The 20,589-nt window shown below is 35.6% G+C and overlaps 2 protein-coding genes across 4 annotated transcripts in view; one reads left to right on the top strand and one right to left on the bottom strand.

Moving 5' to 3' along the window:
• The window catches only part of cep97 (centrosomal protein 97), an 80,411-nt gene extending 70,926 nt beyond the window's left edge, over positions 1–9,485 (bottom strand). Inside the window, exons 1-3 of one of the 2 annotated variants that reach the window (XM_051926070.1) lie at positions 9,413–9,485; positions 7,439–7,581; positions 6,977–7,135 (exon numbers count right to left, since the gene is read on the bottom strand). In XM_051926070.1, coding sequence (XP_051782030.1) covers positions 6,977–7,135; positions 7,439–7,581; positions 9,413–9,461 — 351 coding nt within the window. In that variant the 5' untranslated portion in view covers positions 9,462–9,485. The other variant, XM_051926071.1, reaches the window with a different exon arrangement.
• The window catches only part of rpl24 (ribosomal protein L24), a 730,678-nt gene extending 712,468 nt beyond the window's left edge, over positions 1–18,210 (top strand). Inside the window, exons 1-6 of one of the 2 annotated variants that reach the window (XM_028799946.2) lie at positions 9,667–9,696; positions 9,824–9,899; positions 10,588–10,698; positions 11,107–11,243; positions 16,239–16,302; positions 18,087–18,210. In XM_028799946.2, coding sequence (XP_028655779.1) covers positions 9,692–9,696; positions 9,824–9,899; positions 10,588–10,698; positions 11,107–11,243; positions 16,239–16,302; positions 18,087–18,167 — 474 coding nt within the window. In that variant the 5' untranslated portion in view covers positions 9,667–9,691 and the 3' untranslated portion in view covers positions 18,168–18,210. Of the gene's footprint in view, positions 1–9,666; positions 9,697–9,823; positions 9,900–10,587; positions 10,699–11,106; positions 11,244–16,238; positions 16,303–18,086 lie in introns of those variants that run through there. The other variant, XM_051926095.1, reaches the window with a different exon arrangement.
• Positions 18,211–20,589: the final 2,379 nt, after the last annotated feature.

The following is a 20,589-nucleotide window of genomic DNA, read 5'->3' as shown; positions in this document are numbered from 1 at the left end:
GAATACAAGCGCACGCACACACACACACACACACACACACACATCCATCATTTTAGGATCACCATATCCCTAAATGTTCATGCCTTTGGAAGTAACGGGAGCACACTGTGGAAACCAACCAGGAAAACATGCAAATTCCATGCAGGGAGCACCAGGGACATGACTCCCTGAAAGGCAGCAGCGCTAGCACTCCGCCACCGTGCCACCTCTACATGTGTAGTTGTTAACAGTATTCATTATCTAAATCAAGTTAACAATTTATCTGTAAAATGTAATATACATACTTTAATGCATTTCATTGAGATTAAAGCTGAATTCTGAACTTTAATCACGAATGCATTTGTATGTTGCCGTATTGCTTCACCACATCGAACCATTCCTCAAACATTGAAGCATGCACATCAATCCTGTGGGATCTGCAAAGCGCATTTGCCACATGTTGATAGTAAACAGAGACTCTGACGTCACTTGATCACACTGCAACCCCCAATTTTTTGCTGATAACTGCAACTAGCACACGCGTCATGTTAATTTCTGAGAACATGCTTAGAGGACGCGTCAAATGAATGCTGGAAACGCGTGACAGCCATAATGCATGTGCATACGCGTTTTAAGCATCAAGTATAAACCAGTCCTTAAAGAAAGCAGTCATCCAACATCACTTTATTTCTTTACAACATGCAATAACATCTCATCTAAAATAGTATGGTTATTGGTAGCTAGCTTCTTAAATGTCTAAATTGCAAATTCTGTGTATGCCCTTCTGTACCATTTTATCTAAAAATGCCATTTTCTACCAAACAGCTACAAACACAAGTTTTACTTCTGAACTGTTCTGCTCAACATACTCCCACAAGCACTACCAACTGGCTCCTTAGTATATACCATACAGCTTTTCGTTTACATCAAAACACCATATATGCTAGCCATCTTGACTGGAGTTCAGAAGAAGTACTGCTCCACTAGAAAAGCTGTGATAAAGATTCTTTTAACTGTACATTGCATGTTTGGTCTGGTTCCCTATTGTAAGCTTCTCTGGGAGACACTGTTGTAGATCCTTCTTTTTTTTTTTTGTAAAATATAAAATATACCTTCAATTAACCAAGTAAATGCCTATGGTTAATAAAAGCATGCTTCAATTGCGAAAAATGCATTAACAGATATAAATAAAAGATCTATCTTTATTTGACCCAAGGGGTAAATTTTGCCTTTTACAGATGTTCAATAAATAAATACTAAAACAAACATCAAACAAACACAAGAATTACTAAAAGAAGAAAAATTTCAAACTTGGCTAAAGTTAAAAAAAAAAAAAAGAGAAACCACAGCTGCAGTTAGATGTTATACAGGCATATTGCTGCAGGTATAAAGGAGCCTCAGTAGCTCTAAATAATTTTAAGGTTTCAACAACCTTCAGAAAACTAAAACTGTCACAATGAGCTAATAAAATAAGTGTATGCTTGCATTTTTCTCAGCAATTGTATTAGCATTAAAATGGCAAAAATTGTGTATTTCTTAGAAAATCATGTAAAATCTATGAAGCAAGGGCAATCTGTATCATTTAAGAGTATGTCCCTCACAGGAGAAATGTAATGAAAACTGCAATACAACAAATACAATTCCACTAAATGGGCAAATCCTGTTAAAAAATTCCTGCCAGTAACACAGATGTCTACATAGAAACTTTATTAAAAAAAAAAAAAAAAAAAAGATTTTTAGGGATGCTTTTCACTAAAAATGATTCAAATCGGTGACTGATAAATTGGCTGATCACAAAACCTGAAACCTTTCAGCCCCTATTTTCCCAAGCTTTATGGTAATTTAGTTGCAGTGTTCTTTTACGAAAGGTTTCCTGCAGTGTAAACAAACAGCAGTAGTGAAGGCTTGTTTCATCAGAGAGCTTAGCCTTACATTAAAGAAAGTTGAGTAATAAACCGAGAAAAAGGAACCGGAGAAGCCATCCTGTGCAATTTGACAAATGGCAAGAAAACGTAATTGAATTCAGACCTTTTTGTCCTTTAATTAAAAAGGATGATGTTTCATTTTAGATAGCGAGCTTGTTTTAAGTTCAGCAGCTTGCATTTTTAACTGGGAAAAAAAAAAAAAAAGATAAAAATGAATTTGAAATTGATGCTTAGTAAACAATAGGCTTGTTTGCTTAACAGCAAAATTGTATATTTTACTTATAAACCTGATAAGCATGTTAGTCTTGTGTCTTGATAAACAACTTATGAACATTTGATACATTTGTACTTTATTATTTGTTACTGTGTGTCATACAGCTCAAGTGTTGGTAAGAAACAAATACTACATAATTAAAATGGTAATCCATATTTTTAATCATACCTCAAGAATAATGAATGATATACTGAAGAAGGAAAATATACACCTTTATAAATATAGTAAAAGTATATTTTAACAGCAACAAATCTGAAGTGTAATTAATGATTAAAAATGATTAAAACCTGTAAGCACATATTTATATTTAAGCAGTGCTTAATTGCCAATATTAATTAATTGATTGAGTAAATATAATTGGTTTTCTTTTTTGTTAAAATAAACGGCACGGTGGCGCAGTGGTAGCGCTGCTGCCTTGCAGTTAGGAGACCCGGGTTCGCTTCCCGGGTTCACCCTGCGTGGAGTTTGCATGTTCTCCCCGTGTCTGTGTGGGTTTCCTCCGGGCGCTCCGGTTTCCTCCCACAGTCCAAAGACATGCAGGTTAGGTGGATTGGTGATTCTAAATTGGCCCTAGTGTGTGCTTGGTGTGTGGGTGTGTTTGTGTGTGTCCTGTGGTGGGTTGGCACCCTGCCCGGGATTGGTTCCCTGCCTTGTGCCCTGTGTTGGCTGGGATTGGCTCCAGCAGACCCCCGTGACCCTGTGTTCGGATTCAGCGGGTTGGAAGATGGATGGATGGATGGATAAATGGTGAAAACTATTTTTTTTTTTAATTACCATTGGTCTTGTTTCAAATAGGTACATTTTAGAAATATGACAGCTTGTGATTATATTTTTTTTCCTTTTATGCTATATGTATTATACTGTGTTTATGTGCATATTTTACTAGTTAAAATATATTAAGGAAATTTTATTTAAGTATTTTTATGGTCACTGAACAATAAGCCTACAGAATTTCATTCTGCTAATAAAAAATAAGCAGTTAACACCTGTGTTCTATAGTTTAATTATAAAAATACCAAAAGGTTACATATTAATATAGAACACACAGCTTCTATGCTTAATGAAAATCCTCCATGAAGCACAAAATGGCAATCCAAGACAAACATAATCCAAAACAGTAATCTAAGGCAAGGTCAAAAAACAGAGCAGAAGGTCACAAATTTAGAAAACACAACAAACACAAGCTGAGACACAAAAAACACTCACTGACTCCCTAGTGCATCAGAATAAACTGCCAGGAACTGTTAAACTCTCACCTTTATAGGGCTGAGGGCAGTCCATGGTAGTGGGTATGATCCATTGAACACAAGGCATATGACAAAGTCTATATAGATACACATGAACTAAGTAAATTACAATATTAATATAAACAAATGAATCATAATTGAACAAAACAGCAATGATGATTCTAAATCAGTCTATTAGTTTGTGTTTATGCAGCAATGTTTTAGTTTCTCATCCAGGCTTGAATCCTGTATTTGCCCCCACTTTGCTGGACTAGGATATGTGTAGAATCCTTCAGTGGTTCATTTGTGTTTAAATATTTTAAGTTGTAGCTGTGATGTTATCACATATAAGATTTTATTTTAGGATGACTTATTGCAGAGTTTAGCTTTGAAGACTAAAATACTATGTGTCAATGACAACCATTACCAAAATTATCATAGTCAAGTACTAAGGGGCTCTGCCCCCGATTGCCCTACAGGCTAGTCATTTCCCGGATCTGCTGGCTGCAATGAATTGTGCTGTGCTTTTGGATAAACATGAATATCAACTCTGTCTTTGATATCAATGTCTTTCGAAACTCTTATCGCTAACAATTCATCACATGTTGGTTTATTACAGTATATATGCAAGCTTGATCTTTCAGATTCATATAGAAATCCAAGAAAACTTTTTTACGTGTTTTGCAGATAAATTTCATGTAAAGTGCAATACTTTTGGATGTATGGATTTGTATCCATTATTGGCTGTAGAATTTCTAATACTTCCAATCGTTTAACTCTTTCGATTCTATGTTGCATCGCTTCTTTGTGATCATAAATATAAACCTGACCAAATTGTGGTTTCTTTGAAATTAAACTTGTAGTACCTTTAATTGATGTGGGACCACAGATTCTAATAGGGTATGGTCCTAAATCCTGTAAATTTATGTTCTGAGCATTGAATGATGTGAACGCGAACAGATTATTGTTGATTCGGATATTTTGCCTGTAGCGTTTGTGGATTTCACTTTCACCAAATAACAAATCTTTTATTTCTCGCGGATATGCCTCTTCATTGGAAAGAAACACTACTTTTCCCTGATGGCAACACGATTAGACGATCTACAAGTCTCAGGCTTAAACTTTTAGGGCCGAACAATATCTACATACTTTAGTCGTATTACCTACTGTATGTCCATATACTCTATCTCTTTTCGCAGTTCCGTTATTTCATGGAGTAATAATTTCCGTTTGTTAGCGCTAATGCGATCTTTACTATTAGTTTTTTGTGACTTTTGAATTTTAGTACATTCATAATCTCTAACCTGCTCTGCACATGTATCACACCAACATTTTTGAACCTCTTTACGATGTTCTACTTTGTCTTCTACTCTTTGTCTTTTCTTCATCTACTGTTTATCTTTTATTTCCACACCCACTTGGACCGGTTAGGTTTCAATTAACCTCTTAACACAAAGCCTCGTCTCGCGGGACTTGAAATTATCTCTCTGAAAATGTCTTCTCCCAAGATTTTTTTTATATAATACAGAGATATAAACATAAGCTTGAAAAAGATCTTATATAAACTGACTGTCACATTTGCATTCATTCATTCCTTCATTCATTCATTCATTCATGAACTTGCTCACAAATTTCTTAAATTTAAAAACTCCTCATGTTTCACAAATGAGAAGTGACCATTCTGGTCATCAAGTTCAGTCAATGGCTAGCTTGTCATCACATATTATCCAGATACTTCTGAAAAGCTGTCAAGATTACACTTAAACAAAATTGCATGACTTTGTACCAATTTGTTCCATACCCCCAGGACCTTTTTGAGAAGAAATGTGTTCTACAATCAACATAATTGAATACATTTTCCCTTAACTTTGGCCAGCATCCACAATCACACAATTATCTATTTAACTTGAAGAATTCAAATAAATCAACCTTATCAATAAATATTTTTGAGAATTTAGAGGCCTAAATTAGCTCCCCAAGTAATCACTTTTGTTCAGTACTAAGAAAGTTCAATTTCCTTACAAGACAGTACAGGGTCTTTAGCTTTTAGACTAGAAAAGCACAAAAAAAATCTTCATATGCAGTTTCACTAATGCATAGTATATGTCTGAGAATAACCCATTTCATATACAACAGTCAGACAGTCATATCCAACCCACTATATCCTAACGCAGGGTCACAGGGGTCTGCTGGAGCCAATTCCAGCCAACACAGGGCACAAGGCAGGAACAAATCCCTGGGCAGGGCACAAGCTCACCGCAGGGAACATACACCCTCACACACCAAGCACACACTAGGGACAATTTAGGATCGCCAATACACCTAACCTGCATGTCTTTGGACTGTAGGAGGAAACTGGAGCACCCAGAAGAAACCCACGCAGACACGGGGAGAACATGCAAACTCCACACAGGGAGGACTCGGGAAGCGAACCCAGGTCTCCTTACCCTTACCCAGGCCACCCTCATATACAACAGTTTAAGAATAATATCTAACCTTTTCTAAACCTTACAATTGCTTCTGCTCATTTCATGAATCATAAGACTATTGCTTCAAAAAAAAAACTCATACATACACTTCCCATATCTTTCACTTATACCAAAAGTTAACTCTGCCTTCCTGTAACTCTGTTAAGTTGTCTACAATAAATTGCATAAATGGTGGAAAATATACCATGACTGATGAAATGCGACCTATTCTTTCAGACTCTTGTTTGTGTAATTAGTTTCTGGATCAACTAAGCTTTACTATTTAGAATGTGCAGTAATTCAATAATCTGAAAATATACAAGCTAGGCTGAAAACAAAGTAGCGCATATCCACTACAGTTTAGACTGCTCTAACCCAGCGCTAATCCAAATGCAATTGGCCAAGGAACAGTTCAAAAATAAATGATATAAAGAGTGCAATGAACAGAGTCCCACCACATCAAGTCAGTGGCTTTGATGCATTATCCTGCAATCCATGGAGGACACAAAATCTCTACATATGGTAAAAGTAATTGTCATAGGAGCTATGACAACCTGCTGTTACATGATCCACCATCCCTTCCTTGGTGTTGTTCCTCTGGCTTCCCCAAATCTTTCCTCCTGGTTGGAACAACATTCCTGCAACCAGCACATGATCTGTCTGTCATTCCGAACACAGTCTGAAAGTCATATCCAAGCAGCCAATATATTCTGTGCCAAACTGGGCTGAGCACCTGGCAATGATTCCTGTGCTTATAAAATATACTTAAATTACACTATTTCCACAGCTGAAAGAAAACATGTAATTGAGGAATTTTTACTATTCTACAGCAGCAGAATAAGCAGCCAGAGGTCACAATGACTTGACTCTTAATTTGTCTGGGCATCATTACCTTTTATTTTTAGCCTGATATTCTCAAGACTGCCACTAGAATGCTTCTATGAAATAAATACATAAAATAAAATTATTATAAACCTGACAATGCTGGCCTTCCATATTAGTTTTAGGCAAATCAGATTAATACATTGAAGATGGACCTTTTTGGCATGGACTACATATGCCTGAGACAACTACTTATTATTAAATGTTTGGGAATGCACTCACCTTGATATTATTCCCACCTAAATTAAGCCACTCCAAATGAACTAGATCCTTCAAACCTTCAATAAAGCCAATACTATTGTTAGGTAAATTCAGGACCCTGAGATTGGTTAATCTACATAATCCCATCAGTCGTACAATCCGATTGTTTGCCACAGACAACTATACAAAAAGGAGATGGAAAAGAAAAAGAACATCAACATGAAAAATGACTAAAATTATATTCACTTCAAATTATTATCAATGAAATACACATCAAAATTTTTTGATAATTTTTTTACTTGAGATTTGTAGAGGATATCACAATGTGTTTAATGCTGACAGATAAATTGTAATGCATTTAATTTTTAGTTACTGCATGTGTCAGAATATTCAACAGAAAATGCACAAAAACCACAAAAGGACAGAAAAACTTGGTAATAACAGAAAGAATGTAAATATAGTAAATATTTTCTTGCATAATACCTGCATTAAATCTTTGCATTTTTCCAGATGTTCTAGTTTTATTATCTGGTTTTTGTCGAGGATTAATGTGTGACAGCCAGAAGGACATGGAAATGACTCATCCAGTTTCTGGATTCCCTGACCCGACAGATCCACCACAGCATCTTAAAATAACAGACAATTGTTATACTGTACATCACCATAACATATCATCAGCTATAACATAAGTTTGTTTTGCTTACCTTTATTTCGTTTTCTTCACTTATTATGTTAAAGTTTACTGTACAGCTTAAAGCTGGTAAAATACATTATTACAATTTTGAGCTAACAGAAATATTAAAGTGATGTCCCTTAAACTATATGAGAATGAACAACAGCTCCCATGGACGACTGTATTTTCAATTAACTGTTTTTCTAACTATCACTTCAGTGATACAGTGAATTTAAAAGTGAAAATTTTGAAACGCTCAAAGTATTATGATTAGCTGTGTGAAACATAGTGCTTTATTGTTTATATTTTAATAACTCTTTAAAAGTTTACAAAACAAGTTTACTTGTACTCATGTCCATTTTTTCTCTGTTCTGATCTATGGTAAATTGTAAAACATTACTACCTTACAGATGATTATTTCAACCTATGCATCATCTTTGTTGGCTTAAGAGAATTAATCTGTTCTTGAGGTGTACCTCTCTAGAAGTTTTTGAAGTCTCCAGTTTCTACAAGACTTGTTAACAAGGCTAATGTCTATTTAATTGAGTAGAATTCTCAAAAGAAAAAAACAAGTAACACCAAGCACCTAAAATCAAGCTATTTGTTCCTTTTACAAATTTCCCAGTTTGCTCTTCTGCTTATTCAAAGTTGGTGATGTGATCATTTGAAATATGTATAATATTTCTATAGTATCTGTCTGCTGACTGTTTTCATTATATAGCTATGTAGCTTCAGGAAATTGAGAATTGTGTTGTTCCTTGTTATTTGTTTAACAGTAACAACCTATAACAAACTCCTTTCATTTGGCGTTATGACAACACCACCTTGTAGTAATGTTGTCAAAAGTGACGCAAATTATGAAAAAACTAAAGAATATCTAAAGATATACAATAATTCAATAAAACTCAATCCACTTTATGGCATTGTCGGTTATATTACAACGAAAGATATTTGTTCATATTCCCGTCGGTGCGAAATAAAATGAGGTGCCGACTTTAAAGCAGGGATACAGATATCAATTTGGTATAAAAAAAAAAAACTGGTGATATTTAGCTATTCTGCAACTTCAAAAATATATCCGAAAAGATTAAATTAAAATACCTACCGTTTTTGTCTTGTGGCAAGCTGGAGATTACCATTGTGGACGGTATTGAAAAAAAAAAACACCGAATGTACTCGCTAATTTTAAATAAGTTGTATCAAACTTTTAAAACTAAATGCATAGACAACTTTAATCAACGTCTACTTTATAACTTAGCCAGCATTCTTCGAACTTAAATGTTTGTCTATTTGCCTTTAGCAGGACTGTATTTTAGGGACAACTGCGGTGGACCGAAAAATACAGTAAAATCGCGTAAGAAACTAAGAAATAATACATATTTAATCTGAAATCTAAAATACAGCTGATCCAGCCTCAATCCTTAACGTGGACATGAAGAGTACTCCGTCGTGTACAAAAGCATCTTTGCTACTGTCATGTTCCAATCTGCCCGATGGCAAAAGATACGGAAAGTGGCGCAGAGAACAATGGGATTTGTAGTTCTCATCTGTTCAAAAGCAAATCTGTCCAAATATACACTCGTCCCGAAGAAATCTACATTGACCGTGATGCATTGCCTAGTCACCCTGTTTGCACTCAAAACAGAATTGGGTCACGCTTTCTTTTATATTTTGGCCCTAGAAATTTGTAATAGAACAAAACTTAAACTCATAACAACGCACAGTTATACTCCGTAGTATGGTGATACATGCGAGTCATATATTGCAACGATAACACTACGCACCTTTCCGGAATGCCATTTTCGGCTCTGTTGTGTCTTCAATAGCCGCCATACTTCCCGCTTGTCTAACGCCAGGCAACGGCTTTAGCTGCCGATTGGTCGTAATAATTCTACTTCAAAATAATATTATTAATAGTTTTCTGAAGATATAATGATGATAAATAACATATAATACAAGTTATTTAGATTTCTAATGGTTATTTGAGTAATTAATTCTTTACCGGAAGGTAGATCCGGAGATCCCATGATGCTCTCTTCCTCTTCGCCATCTTAGCCGTAGCCATGAAGTGAGTGATTCTTGTTATTATCAGCAACCATCCTCTTGAAAATCGAGTATACATTCATTCATGAGATATATATATCATATCTAATTCATTTTTTTTGTTTTCCTTCTTTATTCTTTTTTAAATGCAGGGTCGAACTCTGCAGCTTTAGCGGTTATAAAATCTACCCTGGCCATGGCAGGCGATACGCCAGGATTGACGGGAAGGTAAAACCAAAGTCGCTGCATATTTGATTTCAGCTAATTTAATAAATAGATATTTCATAAATGTATTGTTTTCTTTTTTGAGTTTTACTTAATGTGTTATGATTAAAGTTTGGTACAGTATGTTACTGTGTCTTTAAAGTTTTATTCTTCTGGCTCTGGTGTTCGGGGTATGCACGAGCAAGTATGATGCTCTGTTGCTTATATTTTGTGTTAAAGCGGTAGCTGATGGATGGTTTTGGCGAGTCCGTGTTACGAACGTCAAATGACAATCAATAAGTAGCCTGTCGTCAAAAGTGTAGAACAGGCCAGTGTTTGTAGTTGCTAGATATCTTCTCCCTTAACCCCCACCGCGGGGTTAAACCGCCCGGGTTCGATTAGTGAGCCACGTCTGTTTGACGTTTTGGGTTGTCGTCATATTTGCTCTAAATCTTGTTACAAATAAAGGATTCATCCTCTCCAAGTGGCATTTGAAAGTAAACAACTATTGTTTGCGAATATACTTAATAGTAAATAAGGTGAACCGGAAGTAGGTTAAAATTTGTATCAGGAATATATTGGAGAAGCAATATAGTTGCCTGCTTGATGACGTCTCTTTCTAAACGTGCCTGAAGGGAAATAAAGACTGTCAGCACATTACAATTTCTTGATTTTGCTATGTTCTGCTTAATTAACCTTTGTTCTTTTAAAGGTTTTCCAATTTTTGAATGCAAAATGCGAGTCGGCATTCCTTGCAAAGAGGAATCCTCGACAAATCAACTGGACTGTCTTGTATAGACGTAAACACAAGAAAGGCCAGTCTGTAAGTATATTTCTTGAGTCAACCAAGCTTGGAAAATATGGTTGTACTTTCACAAACATTTTTGGTGTGTGGAAATAATTTTTTACTCATTTTTTTCATCATCTAAAAGTATTTACATAAGATGGCGTACAAGACGCTATAATGTGGTTTGGGAGATTTGATGTATATATTATATACATGTGTAATATATAATATGTATATATTATATACCTTATATTATAATACATTATAAGCAATAACACACAGCTTTAAATATACAAGTAAAGAATTGTCACATATTGACATGGTGGTGATTCATAGTAAAACATGTGCAGATATGAATCTGTTTTCAAGTCTCATGTCACATGAAAATGTTTATAAACCCTCCTCACTCACACCAACCTACATTTGATTTGTCATGTTTGGTAGGAAGAGGTGCAGAAGAAACGTGCTCGTCGTGTTGTGAAGTTACAAAGGGCTATTACTGGTGCCTCACTGGCAGAAATTCTAGCCAAGAGAAATCAGAAGCCTGAAGTGCGCAAAGCCCAAAGGGAACAGGCAATCCGGTGAGTCTTGTTTGTGTCTACAGAAGATTAATTGTTTGAGCACCTTGAAATTATTTAAGTAGTTATGCCTAACTAATAGCAAAGTAGTCTTATTTGATTTCTGAACAGGTTGAATCTGTCAAGTCATAGACTCAGAAATTGGCACATTGATCTACATAGACAGTAGCTGTTGGCGAGTCTGTTCTCAAATCAGTTTACTGAGAAAGCCACAACATTATGTGAATTTCCCCTTGGGATTAATAAAGTATCTATCTATCTACATTAAGGTGAATTTTCTGGCCATTCCAAAAATGTATCTTCAAATTAGCGAATATTATCCTGCTAAAAAAGTATGTTTGCAGTTCAGTACATGGATGATGTGAAGGGATATGCCTGATCAGTAACTTTTTATTCAGATGTGTTATTGTGTTTAAATGTTACTTATATCAAGACTTTCGTTGTGTCATGTAAATATAGACTATAGCAGGTATGTGTAGCTTTATTAGCGTTACATTTTTTTCTCGAAGAAACGTGTAAAAATGTTGCATTTTTTTGCATGAAAAAGTTACATGTACTGTAAAATGTGCAATATACTAAAAAGTATAAAGTCAGAAGTGTAGAAAGTGTAACAATACAAATCTCTCTATTATAATAAAAAAAAAAATCCTGCAATGAGAAGGCTTTCTGGAAGATTTTTTTCAAGTCACGGGAGTTGAGACCTTGGCCATGAGATTTATTCAAGTCACGCCCTCCTGTCAACCATTTTCAGCCACGCACGCTGTAATCTCACCTCTCATTCATGTGAATGCTTTTGACAGACGTTTTCTGCTTTCTCAGCTCTTATAAATTTTAACGTTTTCCTCACTTTAAGTTCCCAATTAAAGATGACGTATTATCCAAATGTTGTTGAAGAATTTCATCAAGAAGGGTTATCAACAGAAGAATATGCAGAAAGATATTATGAGGGTAGGACAAGATGTGTCTGCACCTTTGCCTGGGTAACACACTCAGGCCTGTTGCTTACACCTACATAGTTTCCCAAGCAATGCTCAGCACTAACGCTGTTGACACATTTACAGTCCAGGTAACTTTCAGGTGTAACGTTTACACAAGCTGCGTCTGTACAGTTAGCCCATTGACGCTTAAGACTAACGGTTTTAGCACTATGTTTACAGCCTGAGTAATGCTCAACTCTTAATGCTTTAAGGAGATTAAACGGTTTACTGTGAGGACCCAAATTTGAAAATCAGCAGTGAAGATGATTAACTTTACGACAGCAGAATGATAAAGAGACAAATAACAATGGCCACACAATAAAAAAGTAAATGTTTTCTTTAAGTCATAATTTTTGAAGTGAATATTAAGAGAGCAATTTTCTGTTTATTCATATTCCAAATGTGTTTATTCAGAGCAGGGTGATGGGGCAGCTTACCCCTATCCCAGAAACCATGGTGTGCAAAGCAGGAACAACTCCTGAACAGCATGTCATTCCCATCACTGCAGGAACACACACAATATAGGGCCAGTTAAGCATTGCCAGTTCACCTACGCTGCATGTGTTTAGACTGTTGGTGGAAATCCACGTGCACACTGGAAAAATATGCAGACTCCATGCAGGGAGCACATGTAGCTTGAGCCTAAAACAACTATAATTCAAAATGAGAACAGATTTTAAATGTGTCCCTGCTTATGGAAGTGCTTAGCTTTTAGCTTGGTAAGGATATGAGGATTTTAGAAGGCATAGAATGAAAGGTCACTGTGTCATCTGACACCTGTTAAATTGTATAATTAAAAATTTTTAATTCAGCTACATTGATTTATTAACAGCATTAAAAAATAAAAATTTTCAAATGAATAGTTTCAAATAATACAGTTTCTGTTTAACAGTTTACTTAACCCAAAAAGATAAGTTATTCCTAAACAATTTGCGTATACTCAATTTGCGTACTACTTATGGGTGAAGGGATAAATCTTGCTGAATAATTTAGTGAACACTCCAATTTAAAATGTTTTCTACTGACTGATGTGCTGAATATTTATTGCATGTCTCACTATTTGATATTTTGAAGTGTTCTTGCAGTTCTCAGTTGGTCTTACATTTCACATTACCAGTAGATTAATATCTGTAGAACTACTTTAAAATAGTGTAAGAAGGAATTTTTCCTTATCAAGGCATGTTTGACATAAAACAAAGTACCTCATTTGCTGATTTAAATTCAGTGCCTGTTGTAAAAGCAAACACATAATGAGAAACCAACCAGTTGTCCATGACCACTGGAACATCATTTAGTATAAAAACACTGCCACGACACATTAAATATTCTCACTCTGTTGACTCACCTCTCACAAAACACTGAAAGTCAGCACATTCTTGAGTCACACCTGCTTTTTTCATTTCAACATTTCAGACTACTGTGGTGGTCTCTTCCTCTTATAAGCTCATCCGTCATTTCCTCCTCTCTCTCCCATTTTTATTCAAGTGTTTGCAGCCAGTCCTGTCTCACTGGTGAAATGCAAGGTGGGAATTTTTTTTTTTTTTTTTTTGGCCTCAGAAGCAAAAGCTGTCTGTGATGCATCAGCATCATTGTTTCACATACTACACTGACAATAATAGTATGATAATTAAGCGGGTTTATCACTTGTTACAGAATTTGCACTTGGACAACTTGCTTAATTTTACCACACAATTAGATGGAGACCCATAGTTTAAGAAACACTGGCCTACACCATTATACAGTTACTTGTGCCTGTATTGTTTAAACCTGGCAGAATAGATCCATACTTAAGATTTTTTTTCTTGTACTTTTTCTTTGAGTCAGCATGAATTGGCAAGAACTAGTTGAAATTCTCTAGCCTTTTGCCTCTGTGCTTTGGTTTTTGCCTTTTTACAGTGCAGAGTTTAGTTGTGTTGTCACCTGCAAAGTGAGTTTTACATTCAGATGTCTCTTTTAGAACTGCTGTTGTGTAGTGCTGATAGTTTACTGATTTTTGCCCATCTGTTGGCCCTTTTTAATTTTTTTTTTCCCCTGACAAAAGAAGTACTGTTGGATGGAAGATGTTGGTCTGTACATACTATAGTGTCACAAGTTTACTATCTGAAAGTTCTACCTAAGTTGTTCTAAGCTATACCCATAGTGGTATAACTGGCAGCCAATGCTATGCCATACAAAAAGTAGATTATATCTTAATATTTTTTTGTGCTCATGAATGTTGATTGTAACAGTCCACTGTTTACATTTTTGATGAAATTTTATTTACATAAATTTATATAAACTATTAGAAATGTATAAAGGATTGATCTATTTAACCAATAGCATTTCTGTGCAGGTTTTCAACTGTTTACATTCAAAACAGATTTTTAGTCACCAGTAAAGAAAATGTGGTTCCCCCCCCCCTTCTTCGTCAGGGAACATACTGTTTGTAGAGAAGTTAAATGAATAACTACTGTAACAAAATTAAGCATTATATAGGTTAAGTAGATTTAAAAATGTTTAATTACAATCTACAGTATTGCCAAGTGCAATGGTATGTTTTAGTCCAGTATCAAAACAGTGTATCTTGCATTTAAATTGTAAATTTTCACCTTCATGACTGGTTGCATAGTTCTTTGTCAAAATGTTTTAAATTGGCATGCATCATTTCAAACGCAGACACACTAAATTTTACGCATATGTAGTGCTCATAGAGGAAATAATTTAGGAAAGCAGCCAACTTTTGTTATTAGCATTTCCAGGGCTTTGAATGCTGACTAGTTTTCTAGAAGTTGCTATTTAAATAGACTGAAACAAATGTGTTTTGTAGTTATGTACGTTTTGTGAGTCCTAGAAAATTTTGGCTTTTGTAAAAACAATAACTTGTGCATTCCTCCAGGCATATATGGTGCTTGATACTTGGTGAATCAGTAAGTTGTGGTTTTATTGTTCATTTAAATGAAACCATTTAAAACAAACTTTCAGCAGATGCCTGACTTCTGGTTTAGATTAACTATTTTGTCAAGTAAGTGTTGATTGTGCCTGGTTGTTCATTGTGGAAATCTTTGTACATACCATTTTGGTATTCTCAGATGTATATAATTATAGTCACGTGGCACTGATGCCTATCCTTGCAGCATTGATTAAAAGTCAGATACCAACTCTAGATGCGGAGCTAGCTCATAATGCCTTCTGTCACACACACATCTTATCAGTGTGCCTAGTTAGAATTAATACCCTGATACACACATCTTCATGGTGTGAAAGGAAAGCCAGAGAAATTGCATGCAAACTAAGGAAAGTTGTGAAGACTTCACATAGGCAGTGGCTATTGATGGGATTCAAACCCATAGTCAATCTTTTCTTTCCCAACCTCAGAGTGGCATTTTTAATTTAAAGGCGCTAAAAAAATAAAATGTTGTTATTCTCACTACTAATGTTGAGTTTAATCAGCTGCTTAACTTGCTGAAACCAAGCCAGTCCTAAGTCCCCTTCCCCTGCACCCTAAGCAGTGTGGCTCATCTCCAAAAGAAATATGTATATCAAGAATGCTCAAGCAATGGTTCAATAAAATAGCATGCATATTTTATCCTTAGTCTGACTGATTTATTAAAATCTATGTGTAAAAGTAGTCAAAATGCCTCTTGAGTTTTATATTCTCGTTTAATAATGCTGCAGAAGAGAGAGTTGAATTTTTGAAATTGTTTTTCATAAGGTTTTCATCTATTTATGGTGGTTTAAGGGGTGGAACATTGTAGGAGCTAGTGTTTGATAATACATGTCCTGCAAAGATCTCTGTTGGAATGACACCTTTTGTAAAGCAGTGCTTCAGCTCATTGCCACAGGCTAGAAGACCACTTCCAGCTACGTGTCGGACATCACATGCAAAACGAATGGAAAAATGCTTATCTCTAGCGATTCAGTTCAGAAAACTTGTGATGTTCTCTGGGCAGCAGGGGTTCTTTTCTCACATGGCACATTAACACTTTTCAATAGTAAGTTATTTTAATGTATTTGATTTTAATCGAGTAATCTGTTTTTATAGGGCTGCTAAAGAGGCTAAGAAGGCTAAGCAAGTAACCAAGAAGGCTACGACCCAGAGTACTAAGGTAAATAATTGGGCATTATATTGAAATATACTCAAAACACTTCAAAAATAACTTTTTAAAAAATCCTACTATAAATACAGTTCTACTTTCATAAGGTATAATTGCGATTTTTGCTTTTCTATCATTCTAAATGTCAACATAATGTTTACATTCTGAAGAGATTTAGACGTGCAGTCTTGACAGTCAATCACCATTTTGCATTGCTTGTCTACATATAGCATCGAGTGCTTCAAAATGTTGGTCAGTAGAGTTTTGTTGTAGAGTCCTATGCCATTTCTACATTTAATCAATGTAGGTTAAAGATGTAAAAAACCATGTCTTCAAAGGCTTCAGTACATTTCCATTCTTTGCTGTCTGTTTTAACAGGATTGTGGCAGTGCAAACTGATAGTAGAGTTGGGTGATACAGCCAAAAATAATCACAATTTTCACTGTTAAATTTCTATCATGATAAATTCATATTACTGTAAGAGTGCATCTTAATACTGCAGACTGAGTAAAATGTTTTTTATAGTTTGAAATATTTATTGTCAACAAACGCATGCAAAAACTATATATACAAAATTTTCTAAACAAAAACAAATGCTTTAATTGAAATAATACCAGTTACTTAGCTCAACCTAACCAGCTATGGAACAAATCAAGTGTAACAGTTCAAATACATTTAAATGCAAACATCACAGTAATATAAGCTTAATACATCAACTGTATTATAAAACACAAGTCTGTGTGTCCAGTACCTCGGCAGTCTGATTGGTCATTGTGGCTTTGGCAGCACAAAGATAAAGTAAGTGCACGTGGGAGATGCATGAGGAGGAATAAAGGTGCACATTGAGAGAGTCACCTTCAAAGATGGACAGTATAAAACTGGACAGGAGGTGAGAAAAGTGCCTCAAAAATAATGAATCTTGGTGAATGTCAGCAACTACATTCATAATGTCCTGTTGCCTTTTTGGTCCTTTATATGCGGCGATTTGCAAACATTGCCACAACAGATGCTGTCTATGTATTGCTCGCCACATTAGTTGAGTGTTTCTTCTGACAAGCATCATATTCAGTTGGTATCTTTTGAGATGGAGGAGTAGATTTTTTTGAGTATCTGTTGGTGGCATATCTTGCATATTTGGTTTAGTTGTGTTTGGTCTGATTTATGTTAAACAAAACATTATCAAACTTTTGATGTTTGCCTTTTCTTTAGTGTTATCTGTCAGCTGCTAACACATTTTCCTTGTTAGCTTCACTTGCCAGGTAGTTGACTTTGCATAACATCTCTCCTCACATTATTTAGGACCATGCTGTTAACGGTCACGTTTCTAGTTTAATGGAACATGCAGTACTGCAAAGTGCAGAACTGGTTGCTGTTCTGGTGTTTCACTAAGACTATGTTTTGTGATAGGCCCCAAGCTTTGTCTATTTCTTTTTAAATAAGACAGGTGAAAAATGTTCAAATTTTATACATTAAGCTTGTCGTCACCGTTTTTCATGAGAAAAAATATTGATCAATTTATAGCCCATCGCTAATTGATAACATTAAGAATCTAATTCTGTTTTTGCTTCTTTAACAAGTAGCTGTGATTAGAATAATTAAGATCTCTGACATGTGGAGATTTTGGTATTATAGAGGTATTTAACTGATAAAAACAGTAGATTTAGGTAGCCTCAGTCAATGGTCTGACTCCACTCTATCATCTCTTACTTTATTTTTCTATTTATGCAGTTAGTATTTACACATTAATATTATCATACTTAATATTTTACCTTTCCTGCTTCTCTTTTCCTTTTTAGGCTACTTCTAAGGCTGCCCCTAAACAGAAGATTGCCAAGCCCATGAAAGCACAGGCTCCTCGTGTTGGTGGAAAACGCTAATGTGGAACCTCTGTTTAAAATAAATTTGATTTGTGTAAGAGTATTTGGTGGTGGTATTTTTAGAAAAGCAACCAGCCGATGCTTCAATTTAAATACAAGTGTACTAAGGCAGGAGACTCTTATTGGGTAAAGCAAGCTTCAGAATCATCAGCTAGTCAATTATACATCTCCACTTAACTGAAGTTGTTGTCAATATTCAGTAATTTGACATCAGTGTAAGAAAGGATAGTGTAAACAAAACCCTAATCTCACTTTTTTCCTCCCAAAAACGTATTTCATAAAAGACAAATAATATATATAGTCTTTAAATCAAAGCTTCTTTAAACCACAAAATGAATGTCTTTACAGTTGATAACCTGCTTGGAGATTTAATTTTGGATTAAGTAGATCATTGAACATGGCTGCCATGTGCTTGCCTGTTGGCTGTTTTTGTGCATTAGAAGTGCTATTTGCTATTCCATAACTATGGATTAGTATTGATGTAGGGTATTCCAAGAGAAATTAAATTTTAATTTTTACCATCCCCAAGAAGATGTCCTGAAGAGATCAGTTTAAGGAGAAGGCTTTGTCACCCATAGTTTATTAATCTGCACCCAGGTATGAAGGGAAAAAAGTTCTCTGGCATTTTTAGAAATTGCTGGGTGTTGGGTAGCGCTGTAGTCAAGTCTAGCTTTGTCAAGTCCAAGGCTGCATCTAGTCGAGATTGAGTCCAGACCAAGTCCCAGTAGAAGTGAGACAGTCAAAAACCAAGCATTAACTATAATTTTAACTAGTTCCAGCCCAAATTTACTAACTATGATGGTGCAATTAAGACTTGACTCTACAGAACCCCTGCAGATTTATTTTAGATAATGGATTAAAGCAAGGAAATGGATATAGATAGTCACTGAGTGGGCGTGTACACAGCAGGACACAGAAATGTGGTAGGGAACATGTAGCTCCAATCCCAAACTAAAAAATGATCATTCTTCAAATTATATAAATTAAACATATTCTTGAGAGTTGATGCGTTTTGAATATTTTTATAGCTTGGTGTATGAGAGTGAAATATATATATTTTAGGTGTTCATTTTACACTTTTATCAAAAGTGAAATAACAGGGTCAATTTAGGCCATTTTATTTCAAGTATGCTTTGTCACTTGGCATTACTCTTGACATTCTCTATGCATAATGTGTAATCTCCCAGTCTCATGAAAGATGTTCTGCATTGAAGTAAAAGTCACATGAAGTAAAATTCTCTCTGTTGGTAAATAACAAGTTAACAGGCTACAAAGGTAAGTGCAAAATACAGAAAGCAATGTATTAAGCAACTTAAGATACTGGAACTGCATAAACTCAACTTTAGCAAAAAACTGCTTTTCAAAGAGTTTGGTACCTGCTCTAAAGAATTAATTTAATAAGTAACTTTCTAATGTGTTATGAATTTCCCCTTGTGCACAAACACATTACTTACATCCGTTCTGAAATGCCAGTGCTCGTTAGTGTCGTATACAATTACTACAGAAGTCTGTGGTTGCATTTGAAATACAGTATATGGTTATTTTTATATTGTCATGCTTGGGTCACAGATTTGCGCAGAAACACAGGAGGTTGTAGAGAGACAGGAACGTTATTCAAACACTGCAAACAAACATTTGTCTCTTTTTCAAAAGTTTAAACTGTGCTCCATGACAAGACAGAGATGACAGTTCTGTCTCACAATTAAAAGAATGCAAACATATCTTCCTCTTCAAAGGAGTGCGTGTCAGGAGCACAGAATGTCACATAGATAGAGAAAACAATCTCTAGCAAACAAATCAATAGGGCTGTTTGGCTTTTAAGTATGCAAAGCACCGCGGCACAAAGCTGTTGAAGGCGGCAGCTCACACCCCCTCCATCAGGAGCAGGGGGAGAGAGAGACAGAGTTTGTTTTTCAGTCAAAAATCAATACGTGCCCTTCGAGCTTTTAAGTATGCGAAGCACTGTGCAGCATGTCGTTTCAGGAAGCAGCTGCACAAAAGATAGCAACGTGAAGATAATCTTTCAGCATTTTTAGACGAGCGTCCGTATCATCTAGGTCTGCGAACAGCCCCCCTGCTCAATCCCCATATGTCAGGATCAGAGAAAGTCAGCGCAAGAGAGAGAGAAGAGTAAGCAATCTAGTTTCTCAGCCATCTGCCAATAGCGTCCCTTGTATGAAATCAACTGGGCAAACCAACTGAGGAAGCATGTACCAGAAATTAAAAGACCCATTGTCCGCAGAAATCCGCGAACCAGCAAAAAATCCGCGATATATATTTAAATATGCTTACATATAAAATCCGCGATGGAGTGAAGCCGCGAAAGGCGAAGCGCGATATAGCGAGGGATCACTGTATAGGAATACAGGACTTCTTTAATTTTATATTTTGAATATTGAAAAACTGATATTTTTAGTCTGGA

The sequence above is a fragment of the Erpetoichthys calabaricus genome, chromosome 4 (genome assembly GCF_900747795.2).
Source record: "Erpetoichthys calabaricus chromosome 4, fErpCal1.3, whole genome shotgun sequence".
Taxonomy (NCBI): domain Eukaryota; kingdom Metazoa; phylum Chordata; class Cladistia; order Polypteriformes; family Polypteridae; genus Erpetoichthys; species Erpetoichthys calabaricus.
This window is presented reverse-complemented; position numbering and strand designations above follow the sequence as displayed.